Source organism: Amphiura filiformis, chromosome 14 (genome assembly GCF_039555335.1).
Source record: "Amphiura filiformis chromosome 14, Afil_fr2py, whole genome shotgun sequence".
Taxonomy (NCBI): Eukaryota; Metazoa; Echinodermata; class Ophiuroidea; order Amphilepidida; family Amphiuridae; genus Amphiura; species Amphiura filiformis.
In genome coordinates this window covers 12,161,313-12,175,359 of record NC_092641.1, presented here as the reverse complement: position 1 = coordinate 12,175,359, position 14,047 = coordinate 12,161,313, and the positions used below count along the sequence as shown (strand labels likewise).

Here is a 14,047-nt window from a genome sequence, read left to right as displayed (position 1 = left end):
CTTAATACCACCTATTTCGTCTATGATGGAAAATTTTACAGACAACGCCATGGATGCGCAATGGGATCGCCGGTTTCACCGATTGTTGTAAACCTGTTTATGGAACAGTTTGAACGGTTGGCACTTGCATCGTATACCGGCACACCCCCTACGCACTGGTTTAGATATGTCGACGACACGTGGGTGAAGGTTCGTAAGGATCAAATAGCCCCCTTCTTTGATCACATAAACAGTGTCAACGAACATATTAAGTTCACGCAGGAAGAACTCAAGGAAGGCAAACTTGCCTTTTTGGACTGTTTAGTTACAGTGGAAAGTGATGGTCGCTTAGAAACATCTGTGTACAGAAAGGACACACACACAGATCAGTACTTGTTATTTGACTCCCACCATCCACTGATTCATAAGCTCGGAGTAATACGGACGCTATTTCATAGAGCGGACACGATTCCGTCAAGTGAGAACGCTAAGGAAAAGGAACGCGAACATCTTCAGAAAGCCTTGAATCTTTGCGGATATCGCGATTGGACTTTTCACAAAGCTCTCTCTCAAACCAAATCAGCTGATAAAGTGTCCACCGCACATGCGACGCAAGGTGACGGTGAATCTAAACGCGGCAGGAACGTGACTATACCTTACGTATCTGGACTGTCGGAGAAACTTCGCAGAATTTTCAAAGATCAAGGAATTCCAGTGTCGTTCAAACCAAAGAACACCTTGCGGCAAGCGCTGGTCCATCCCAAGGACAAACAACCACAGGACAAACAAAGCAACATTGTGTACGCAATTCAGTGCAAGGACAATGGATGCGATGACCTTTACATAGGGGAGACCAAACAGACTCTAGCGAAGCGCATGTACCAGCATAGGAGAGCCAGCACTGGTTGCGGAGACTCTGCGGTTTACACGCACTTAGACAGCACTAATCATTCATTTGACAACAAGGACGTCAAGATATTAGATCGCGAAAGCAGATGGTTTGAGAGAGGAGTTAAGGAAGCGATTTATGTTAAACGGGAGGAGCCTTCACTTAATAAGGGAGGCGGGCTACGACACAACCTGGCAGGGGCCTATTGTTCAGCGATAAAGAAGATCCCTCAGAGGTTTTGCTCATCTTCGACCTGTGACGTAACATCCTCTTCACAGGTCAACGAACTTTTGCCGCTTTAACATCAGTTGGCCTGATGATGCATCCGAGATAGGATGTGAAATATTGCCACTCACAAAAACGTAAGTCCAGTAGATCAGATTATAATAATTTCATAGTTATCCTAGGTCTAGACAATAGGCGGATTAGCGGCCATTTTGTCTTCGACATGATTTTATTCACCTGTTCTTATAACAGGTTTACAATATTAAAATTATATTTTGAATATACAATATATTCTGTAGTAAATCAATCAAATGACGGTGATTGTTCAGGTATTATATGCTTGATAAAATTAAACTGTCTGACCAGCTAGTATTCTCCTCCGTCGTCAGTGTGATTCCAGACACTCCACGTACCGTGTTGCGAAGGTGGAGGAGACTAAAGCTGTATTGACGAACACGCATGCGTTAAAAATATGGAGCCTAGGTCGAACAATAGCGTGACGTAGTTTCCGGCATTGTTCCTATGCACTTTCACCCTCCTGATTACACTTTGCATCCCAGTATTTCGAATCGTAATCCATAAGAGCTACCATTTGCTGTCAAACAGGTGATGCGTACGATAAGGGCATAAACTGGCGCAGGAAAAGTTGTTGTTACCTTAGTATTGGTGTCAGTGTTGCCAGGGAAAATCTGTAGAAAAACAACCAATCGTAATAACTATCTTCGAATTATTAACATATTGATGAGCAGGCCTCGAAATAAGAAGACAAAAAAGGCAAAAGTCCTCCGGACCCTTGCCTTTGGAATTTCAAGGGTCCTCGCCAATTTTCAAGGGTCCGACCCCGGACCGTTGGCATTGAATATTCAATAGGGAGAATTAGATACGGCGATCACAGTATGTAGATTGTAGAAAATTGAAAACCCGGATTGAAAACTTGATGGGGAAACTAAAATGAAAGTGGACGTATGTGCAACAGATGTTCCAGTGGAACAACAAAACTAGGATTTTCTGCTCTTTGCTTGGTTCAATTTTTACGGGTCACGCGGACCCGTACTGTAGGAATCTTGCGGGCCCGCGCCTACTTTCACGGGTATTTGACGCAAGGACGCGCCTTATTTCGAGCGCTGTTGATGAGGGTTCCTTATTATATCGTCTGATTAATGAACATGTTGATGAGGAATCCTTATAATCATCGTCAGGTATGTTCATGTTTGAGTATCAAACGCACTGCGAGGGTGGTCATGCGTGGTACAAGCATGACATAAACAAAACAAATTGTACTCAAAATAAACAGGTGCGAGTAAAAACTGGTAGCAAGATGATTACTGCCAGCAGACCCTCAACGCAGTCTTGAAGGCGTTGAGGGAACAGGATGCAGCTGGGTCTGTTGACAGGCTGTTCCAGTCACGGATGGTGCGTGGAAAGTATGAGTTTAAGTAAGCTGTCGAACTACACCGCGGATATTGAAAGCGGGAACCATGGCCTCTGGTGATAGTGATTTACATGTTAATGAGATTTACATGTTAATGAGACTTTTCACTTTTTCTTAGGTACTTTTAATGGATCAACATTGCTCAGAATATGCGCCTTGATATGAGTCCTCAATAAAGCTGTCATGTTGAAAACAAATTTTGAAAACCATGACGTACCCTCTCTGAGCTGTTCTAGATGTGCCTGTGAGTCTGTGACCCATATCAAAAGTCGAATTTATTAGACAAAGCAGTCATGCTACAATATTCCGCAAGTTTTATTCACCACATGGTAAACAGTAGCAAGTTCGACGGGAATTTAGTATTATAAACTGGTGATTTTTTTAAAATAATTTTATCCACCACTTGTTTTAGTTTTGCCATTTGTCCCACCGTTGGAAAATGTGAATTATATACTTACTATATTTTTCCATCTTGATCCCTAACAAACACCTCGATGTCACCAGTACTCAAGAAAGTCGACACACTAAATGACGTTACCCAGTTATTTAATTTGCACTACTTACTATCTCGTCTCCATCTTGATTCATAACATACACCTCGGTCTCGGTGACATTAGTACTCAAAAAAGTCGACACTTTAAACGTCGTTACCCAGTTGTTGTCAGGCCCAGCACCGCCATCACCTTGAGTTATTACTCCCCATACATAAGTCTGGTAACCTGTAATTCATAACAAACACGTTGGCGGTGTCATTTAGTACTCAAGTTGATGACTCTACCCAACTGTTCCAACTACATTCAGCGCCATCACTTTGAAATGTTAGAACCAAAATATTAGTCTGGTAGCCTGTATTACCAAATCGATGCAAAATGCTTATGAATTACCCAATGAATGCAGCTTTGTCTCAAAGAATTACGGTACCGCTAATTGTTAACTCTAACCTAACTATATATATTCAATATATTTCTGTATTATACTAATTCTAAACTTTTTTGTGTGTGATTGTAGTCTCGTCAAACTAGAGAATGGTGGAGGAACTGGAACACAAGCCTTAACAACTCTTATAAAGCTGACGAGCTTGCTACCATCAATAAGCAGATGGAAGACCTGAAGCTGGCCGACGAGATGGGGAATTACATCACCACCTGTAAAATCATACACTCGCTTTCTGGGAAGAACTCAAGGAAAGGGGTGAAAGTCAAAAGAGGGATGGCACAGCCCCAACCAGTGACCATGAACTGCTTGAGGAATGGAAGGAATATTTTAGCTCACTCCGTAACTTTCTGCACCAGCTGTTGAAGATCTTCCTATCATCACTGAGCCCTCACTCGTGAAGAAGTAGTCAAAGCAATAGCAGCCATGAGGACCAGCAAGGCAGCAGCATTGGACTGTGCTATAACTGCTGAAGCACTTCAGGGAGGAGGGATAGCATGATTGATATGATTCTTAAATTCTGCATGGAAGTATTCTCAATGCTGACACCGCCACATCAATGGGTAACAAAAGTCGTCATTCCTCTACCAAAGAAAGGCGACCTTTCTCTCATGACAAACTACCGTGGTATTTCGCTTATGTCCATTGCCGCAAAAGTGTACAACAAGATCCTTTTGAACAGGATCCGACCTCACATTGATCCTTTACTGAAAAGCAACCAGGCTGGCTTTAGATCAGGTCGCAGGTGTGCTCAGCAAATACACATTTTGAGGAGGATCATGGAAGGCTTCAAGGAGTACCAATCTCCCTTGACAGTCACTTTTGTGGACTTTAAAAAAGCCTTTGACTCCATCAACAGGTCCGTCATGTTTTCAGTACTGCGGCATTATGGAATTGTGGTAAAGGTTGTGGTAAATGCCATCCAGGTGCTCTACAAGGACTCCAATAGTGCTTTTATGGTAGATGGAAGTATCTCAGAGCCTTTCCAAGTAACAACTGGAGTGCTTCAGGGTGATGTGTTAGCACCATTCCTGTTCATTATCCTGGTAGATTACCTTCTGAAGAAATCAACTTCTGGAATTCACGCTGGATTTTGCTGATGATATTGCCCTGTTGGAATCTTCCACAGCCCCGGCCCAGTCGCAGCTTACTAGGACTGCAACTGCAGCAGCAGATCTAGGCCTTGTCACCAGCGCACCTAAGACAGAATATATGACTGCAAACTGTAACGCCCAACCAGCACTTGAAGTATATGGTAGTACCATCAACCATGTCACAGACTTTAAGTACTTGGGTTCCAAGATGGGCTCTAGTGCTGGTGACCTACAAAGAAGAAAAGCACTAGCCTAGGCAGCTTTCTGGAAACTGGAAAGCCTTTGGAGAAGCCCATCCCTGCCAATCAAAGTCATGGCAGCACTATTGGAGTCCTTGTAGAGCACCATGACCAAGGACATGGAAAACAAAATCAATGCCTTTGCAACATCTTGCTACAGAGTCATGTTAAACATCAAGCGTGTGGATCGGATTCCAAATGAAACCATCTACAATCTGACCAACACCACTCCACTGGTTGCCAGAGTCAAGATTCATCAACTCAAATTTCTCGGCCATATACTGCGTCATGAAGACGACGAGCCCGTGAAAGATTATGCCCTTTATATTCCACCACATGGGAAGAGGAAACCGGGACGGCCGCGCACACTGTACTTTCAGTATGTCCAGCACCTCCTGGGAGATACTGAAGGGATGTTGCAGCCAAACAAAATTGTTTCGCTTGCCCAAGATCGCAATAGTTGGAGAAAGCTTGTAGTCGCCTGCTCCGCAGCCGACTGATGATGATTGTAGTATAGCATAGATAGCACGATATCTATTGAAATTAGCTTAATGAATAGCATAACCTGCGCTATACCTTGAAAACCGAAAATGCTTGATTCCCGGATACTGACTCGTGTCCTTCATCCATTCAGGGTGCGATTTATAAAGCGTAGCTTTTCATTCAATCGGATGATCGGGCGCAGTTAAAGCGCTAAATGTACGATTTCCGTCAAATTTTAATTTTGTTATTCTTGATTAAAAATGTTGAAATAATATTAGTAATAACTGACGGGAAGGGTTCCTGTTCATTTTAAGTTGAAACAACACGGTTAAGTGAAAGAAACCCCACTGGTTATTTTGGCCATTTAACATGCAGTTCTATGGGAGGACATATTATCAGAATTTTTTAAATTATGATAATATGTCAAACTTTGCTCTGTTGACCTACAAAGACAACAAATGTGACCGATTCCATTTAGGTGCAAGTTGGGACATGTGTAAACATTACAAATATATGCAAAAAAATCAGGTTTGAAAAAAATTAACCAATTTCATATTATAAGATCGTACATTATGGCTTTAAATGGAGCCTAATTCCCAGATATCTCAACTATTGGTATTATTTTGAAGAGTATGTCTACATGAAGATTGTCTAATTTGTATTCATTATTTTATTTACTTATTATTTACCTACACATCATAGTTTCGAGAACAGAGAACACAATAAATAGATCGGCGCGGTTGTTCTCTTAATTAACCATTGATTTATATGTTCTTGTTCTTATTTTATTCGTTGTTTTTTCATTCATTAATCGGCAATTTTTTGCTACTTGTAAATGTATACACAAATAAAGCTTAAAATAAATACCGCCCTCAATATTCCTAGCTTACACAACGTTACAAATTATACAGGATGATATTTACGTAATTTAGCTTGAATCCACTCAGAACTAGAATCATATGCTTGCCAGGCCCAGCTACTATTCAGCCTTGCGCTGTTGGCTCCGAAACCTGATTGTTTCACCGATGCTGTAATGCCGCCATTACTTATCTCACCACTTTCCATGCCCAGAGGGACAGAGCAAACTAGAATTAGAAAAAAAATATCTAAACGACAACGTGGGTAGTGCGAAGATTATTCAAAAAACCATCAGAGGTCATTCAAATGTGATGAGTTTTCATATTTTTCAGTACAATAAACTTAGTTGATTCTAACATGCAGCAAAGCGACTGTTTCAAGCTGTTTATTTTCATGACCGTGCACACAACTGTTTTCCCATAATACCAAGGCAAGCATATTAGGGATCAGTATACTGTTATGGACACATTCTTTAAAGTGACTCAGAATTCCAGATGTTCCCCCAACCATGACCCCATTTAATTTACTTCAATTTCGAAGCTTTGTAATCAAAATTTAACTTGCTTGCCGAGAGTAAGCTTGGAATTTACGTCTTTAAAGAATGTCCTACATCCAAGAATCTTTTTCAAGTCCGACTTTTACGTAGCTATTTGAAGTGAATTGAGGACCCCATTGCGAGAAGGACTTACGGTTAAATACCACTAATTATGTATTACACGGGTTTCAATGGGAAAATGCCTAATTTCGGGTGGAATTTTCTCATATTCAGAACTCTCACAGTGCAATGCCACCAATATCAGGTGAAACTATATGATTTAGATGCCAAATGATCAAAAATTCAACATAGGTTGACCTGAGACTTTTCTTGTTTTAACGCACTGAACCGTAAACACCTTAAAATGACAGTGCGCCCTCGAAGCTGAAAGTTACAATATGATAGGGCGACTATTTACTAAAAACCGAAGCCGTGCGTATGAATTTTGGTACTATTGCATCAAAATGTCATATAATGAGAGAAAATGTACCATTTTGAAGCATCAAACTCTAAAAAGTACTTTTTGGCTACATAACTTAATTTCAGCGATTTTAATGCAGTCTTTTCGAATGCCATGAAAACAAATAGTTCCTCGTCGTATTTCAATGTATCGCCCAGGCCTATTAGTGGTCTTTAACCTATATAAGCACAAAAGTGCTCCAATCTCGGGTAAAATGCCATGAAATGTAAACATTGACATTTGCAATACATGTTTTAACAAGAAACTTTCTGGAAAACAGCATGACGAGTAAAATATCAATGGTTTTCGGACACACTGTATGATGAAGTTACAATATGATAGGGCGACTATTTACTAAAAACCGAAGCCGTGCGTATGAATTTTGGTACTATTGCATCAAAAATGTCATATAATGAGAGAAAATGTACCACTTTGAAGCATCAAACTCTAAAAAGTACTTTTTTGGCTACATAACTTAATTTCAGCGATTTTAATGCAGTCTTTTCGAATGCCATGAAAACAAATAGTTCCTCGTCGTATTTCAATGTATCGCCCAGGCCTATTAGTGGTCTTTAACCTATATAAGCACAAAAGTCCTCCAATCTCGGGTAAAATGCCATGAAATGTAAACATTGACATTTGCAATACATGTTTTAACAAGAAACTTTCTGGAAAACAGCATGACGAGTAAAATATCAATGGTTTTCGGACACCCTGTATGATGACTGTTTCGCTGTTTTTGCTTCAACCTAGGACTAGAAGTGGCATATCTATATGATCATCAACATTGATTTTTCATCATCATTAAGCTTTCTATATGTATACGCAGGCAAGCGAAGGTTGTTGAATTTAGAAGCCCTGAAATCACAGAAACCAGCCGTAAACCCAATACTAATCCCACAAGTCCCCCCCCTCAACCCGTTACTACCTCAACGGGTTCTAAAAACATACCTTAGTAGTCGAAGAAGATGCACGTTTTCTTGCCAGGGCAAATACAGTTAAATATTGAGAAATGTAAGCAAAAAATAGATAGAAAAGTCTCCATGACGAATATCAGATCCATAGAATTCAGTGTTTCTATAGGTTAAATGTGACCGTACACCACGAATGAGCGGTAAATGTCCTCAATTGTGTAAAATGGGTATGAAGGTCATATTCATAATTATTTCAATTTGGTGCTACGTGTATCTCATTAAATGAGGTACACGTAGCACCAAATTGAGGTACTTATGAATACGACCTTTATGCCCATTTTACACTGTAACTCAGAATACAATTGAGAACATTTACGGCTCATTCGTGGTGTACGGTCACAAATACCACTAATTATGTATTACACGGGTTTAAATGGGAAAATGCCTAATATCAGGTGGAATTTTCTCATATTCAGAACTCTCACAGTGCAATGCCACCAATATCAGGTGAAACTATATGAGTTAGATGCCAAATGATCAAAAATTCAACATAGGTTGACCTGAGACTTTTCTTGTTTTAACGCACTGAACCGTAAACACCTTAAAATAACAGTGCGCCCTCGAAGCTGAAAGTTACAATATGATAGGGCCGTGCGTATGAATTTTGGTACTATTGCATTAAAAATGTCATATAATGAGAGAAAATGTACCATTTTGAAGCATCAAACTCTAACAAGTACTTTTTTGGCTACATAACTTGATCAATTTCAGCGATTTTAATGCAGTCTTTTCGAATGCCATGAAAACAAATAGTTCCTCGTCGTATTTCAATGTATCGCCCAGGCCTATTAGTGGTCTTTAACCTTACGGGTCAGAAACAAGTTACAACATCAAATGGAACCAGTTGTCAAATAATCCAATAACTGGTATACATTCAGACATCAAATTTATCAACATTGAAAGTAAGCTATTATGAAGACTGAATTTAAAAAGATTGAGCAACGTTTTCCGAAACAGGATACCTTAAGGGAAGGTGTATGAACGTTTGGACAGTATTTATTGTGGGACATTAGAGCACATCAGACATATCGAAGTGCATTCTGAATACGAAGAATGTCATTCTGATATCAAATAATTTTGAATTTTTGAAATTCGCAACTTAATACACATTTTATGGCAAATCATATTTTTGATATTTAACAGTACTCAAAGTATAAATCTGTGTATGTAGGTGGGATGAAAAGCCGACGATCAATTGAAAATTTTGATCTTTCGAATTGAAGATATGGATTTTTTTTCCCAAAACACCAAAAAAAATTAGGTCTTTTTGGGAAGAAAATCCATATCTTCAATATGAAAGGTCACAATTTTCAATTGATCGTCGGCTTTTCCTCCCAGCTACATACACTTTAAGAATATATCATTAGGTTTATAAAATTTGCTTAGAGGACTGTTATATATCAAAATTTGAAAAATATCAAATTTTTATAATTTGTCATAAAATTTGTATTATATCGTGATTTTCAAAAATGAAAATTATTTGATATCAGAAAGACATGCTTCGTATTTAGAATGCAATTCGATATGTCTGATGTACTCTCATGTCCCATAAAAAATACCGTCGAAACGCCCAAAACGCTCATTCCAGATCCCTTAACGCGAAACGTTCTAAGAACTAATTTTTAATACTTCTCTACTTCTACCACCACACTCTTGTATTCTTTGTAATTTTTTTTTTTTACAAAAATGTTATTTTAATAAATTTACCGCTACACCTCAATTCATCTCCACTGAATCCTGGATTACAGGTACACTGGAAACTGCCAGGGTGGTTGCTACAAGCTGCGTTAGGGTATCAGGGAGTAGTCAGGTTCAGTTTTTGAACTGCAATTTCTTATTAAAAATCGTGGTTTTATTGCTACATTTTAACCTAAAACACTATTTTCATAAAAATTTACCGCTACAGTTTAATCCATCTCCAGTGAATCCTGCATTACAGGTACAATTAAAACTGCCAGGGTTGTTGGTACAAATTGCGTCAGGGTCACAGGGGCTAGTCAGGCACTCATCAATGTCTGGATAGAGGAGGAATCAGAACCAATATCAACATATTATGAAGAAGAAAACACTGAGGCATTGTTCTCATCAAACGAAGCATTTTTTTGCAAATCATACCACACTTGGCTCAGGCTACGGGACTGAAAAGGCAGGCATTGTACAACAATTTTAAGTGGGTATAAAGATTATTGTTAAATACCGATCGCACTTTGGCGTTTTTAATTTTTACAAATTAATATCAAAAACTAGTATCACTACGATTTTGTAAGTGATTTTTCAAATCAAAATCCTCTTACTATGCTTCTTGGATGAGAAAATGAGGATCAAACTGAATACCTAAAGTTGGTTTTTTTAAACGTGGTCGGGGTACGCGCTGGTGAATTGCGATCGCGTAAAAGTGACGAACAGACAACCAATGGGTCAACCGACTTGTTGTCAAGTGCGTTGATCAGCCAATCAGCGTGATTGCTTATTTTTTCTGTGTGTACGCTCGTAGACGCTTGGCGCACAGCTCGGACCACGGAAGTTTAAGAAAATTAACTTTATATAGCAAATATCTTGTACTCCTCCCCAAGCTGACTCATTAGCTGAGTCACTAGAGCATTAAACTGGTACATCAAAGGTCTCGGGTTCGAATCCTAAATGGTCAGTGGAATGTTATTCACTGGCTATCATTTATGTTGTATGATGAGAAGTTTAAATCCAATTATATTAAATATTCATTATTTTAAGATAAATTTACCTGTACAGCTTAATCCATTCCCACGGAATCCTGTATTACAGGTACAATCAAAACTACCAGGGATGTTGCTACAATTTGCGTTTGGCCCACATGGAACAGATAGACACTCATTGTCGTCTAGAAAGAGAATAAGAACTAATATTAGCCCAATTTTATGAATTAAGACCACTCTGGTGCTCTGTCTTCATTTTTTCATCAAACAAAGAATAGTTTTGCAATTCAGTCTAGCTTGTATATGAAGAAGCGTATAGTCTCTCTGGGATTTGAGCATTCCTTCAACAATGTTTATGGAAATCACAGCTAGCACTGAACGCCCATATTTAGTAATATCGGAAAATGAATATAACATAGAAAGATCAAAGGTCAAACGATACTGATTTTTTTCACCGTTTCGAACTACGAAGCTGCGAGTAGACATCCAATGTTTTTGAACAGCAATTTCTTTTTAACTATAGTCATGCTTTTCACATTTTCAACTTAAAAATTATTTTCATAACTTTTACCTGTACAACTTAAGCCATCTCCAATGAATCCTGCATTACATGTACACTCGAAACTAGGGTTGTTGATACAAGCTGCGTTAGGGTCGCAGGGACTACCCTGGCACTCATTGGCTAGAAAGAGGTATGAAGTCGAGACCACTTTAACAACAATTTATGAGGCAAGTGGATATTACAAGTAGGCCTACATGTTGTGGTATACAAATAATTCAAAAATAACACTATACACTTCAACACTACATTAGAAGATTGCTAGATCGACTTGTGTCTTGGTAGGCCTACTGTGACAGGTGGATAGTCCATTTAATTTTGACGTTATAGGAACTCTTGAATGACGTAATAAAAGATGTTGTGAAGGCTTAGCGAACATACGTCTACAGCTACTACTACTGCTACTCCCAGGATACTACTACTACTACTACTACTAATACTAATAATAATAATAATAATAATAATAATAATAATAATAATAATAATAATAATAATAATGTGACCCGGCAGCACAAAATGAGCCGTAAATTCCTAAATTGTATTCTGAGTTACGGTGTAAAATGTGTACGAAGGTCATATTCATCGGTAACTTGCTGGCCCGACATCCGTCTCATTTCGATAGTCAAAAACTAATCAATATTCCTATTGTTGAAGTGGATAATAAGCTTCTACCTTAGATGGCTATAGAACGTTTAATAGCTCTGGTCTTTGTTTGCTTATATTGCTAAATCCTGTTCAAGTGGTGGGTTACCAGGCATTGTATTTTGTACAGGTATGCATAACCAACATTATTAACAATGAAAGAACTTTCTTAAACCTCGTTGACTTGGGGATGATTTGAAATGACCGCCAATTATGACTGTTTGATATTTATTGCCAACAATGTGGAAAAAGAGACACATGTAAAAACGTAAAAAGCTATAATTTAGTTGAAGGAGCAAAGTTTAACAAACATAACCCCGCTTCTGGATATCGTTTGAAGTCAAATGATATACCATTTTTAAGTTTATGATGTTTATTTTTTAACGAAATAAAACAAAATTGACCGGGGGAGGAATTTACGGCTCATTCGCCGTGGACGGTCACAGTAATAATAAGTTACAATAGAATAATGATTATCATAATAATAAGCGAGAGCTTCTTACCACAATATTTAGTGCGGTTCATAAGTTCATCAAGTATATCCTTCTCCCAATTTTGTCTCATAATCAATAAACTTGGGTCATCGACAAACCACAGGTCTGTTCCTGTTCCTGGACAAGCTTTGACATGCTTAGGAGCTACCATACCTTGGCAAAAGCATATTTCCTTATATGGAAGAGACCATCTTAAGGCACCCCCTCTAGAAGGGTCTGGTCGTTGTTGAAGAATACAAACATAGCTCTGCACCACAGCGAGATGAGCTGCTAATGACAATAAATAATAATAGAAACAATGTGTAAAATTGATACTTCTCATGTAAGTTCGATATGGCAATACTTGATTATGATGTGAGCTACAAACTACTATGTTTTAAAATGGTGTATTTTCATAATGAAATGAATGAAACAGTAATGACAGCTGTTACGAAGAATTGCACGCGTTTTAAAAGCCCATTCCGCAATTTACTCATTTCATTAATGAAAGCACAGCGCTAGTTATCTTGTTTGCGAACGCATTGTGTACAAATCAATAGGGCATGCAATGTGGCAAACTGCAACTTTTAAATTATCATCTTCCTTGGGTTTTTGGATCGTCGTGTCTTTATTTTTTAAACAATGTCAACGAATGAGGTCTTAAATTCGGCTAAAAGATGTAGCTATTGGCTGTAGGTTCCAATTATTACATATATGCCTTTGTTTAGGACAGGGGGTGAACGTAACTGGTACCTTAATGTTTTGGCTTACTGTATAGAAGACCTGAGCGCAGAAGACCGTAAGTCCCCTTGGTCCCTCAACACTATAGATACGTATATTGTCTTTATAATGTTTAATACATGTTCCAAGGTGAAAACATTATGAAACAGATGAAAGGTTGTGAAAGATTTGTTTTGGCCCCTGAACATGTATAAAACATTACCAAACTATACGAAACTATAAGCAACTTTAGTGTATACATGTTGAGGGGTCAAGTGGACTTACGGTCTTCTTGCGCACAGGTCTTCAATTATTAAAAACAGACAATGACTAAAAACAGGATGTTAAAAAATGCCGAATGCACGATGCATGCAACAAAAAGCATGCAATCCCTACAATAATACACCGGGCCGCAACGAAAACCATATTTACCTACTCGCACCATAAGTGATTAAAATAATCTAATCAAATCTCCCGATTAAAACACAAGAAAATTAGATATAACGACCTATTAGGCTAAAAAGTTGCTTGATTGTCATCAACTGACAGACGCTAATCTTGTATATCACTGTACAAAAGAATACCGATCCTAATTTTGTAAATTAAGGGATTTAATTTTTGGTTCTTTTTTCTGAAGTTGTCCCTTCCGGAAAAAAAATTAAACAAGTATGACGCACAGAGGTTAAGTAATGGATATTACTTAATCTTTGACATTTCCTACTTTGGTCTGCATGGACAAGATTGCAAATCGTCACAAATTTTATTATTAAAAAAATCTACCTCATGAAGACCATTATGAATAAAATATAAAGACTAATAAAAACAGTATGACTAATGGTTCCTTTTATTACAGTGCTATAAAACATTAATGAAGCTAACG

At 38.3% G+C, this 14,047-nt stretch overlaps 1 protein-coding gene across 1 annotated transcript; it reads right to left on the bottom strand.

Annotated features, from left to right (window-relative positions):
* Positions 1-1,247: 1,247 nt before the first annotated feature.
* LOC140169717 (EGF-like repeat and discoidin I-like domain-containing protein 3) lies at positions 1,248-12,721 on the bottom strand. Its single transcript, XM_072193014.1, has 5 exons — positions 12,478-12,721; positions 10,000-10,116; positions 6,198-6,359; positions 3,090-3,244; positions 1,248-1,782 (listed from the first exon to the last, which is right to left on the bottom strand). The coding sequence occupies exons 1-5, from the start codon at positions 12,617-12,619 to the stop codon at positions 1,636-1,638; spliced, it is 723 nt and encodes a 240-aa protein (XP_072049115.1). The 5' UTR covers positions 12,620-12,721; the 3' UTR covers positions 1,248-1,635.
* Positions 12,722-14,047: the final 1,326 nt, after the last annotated feature.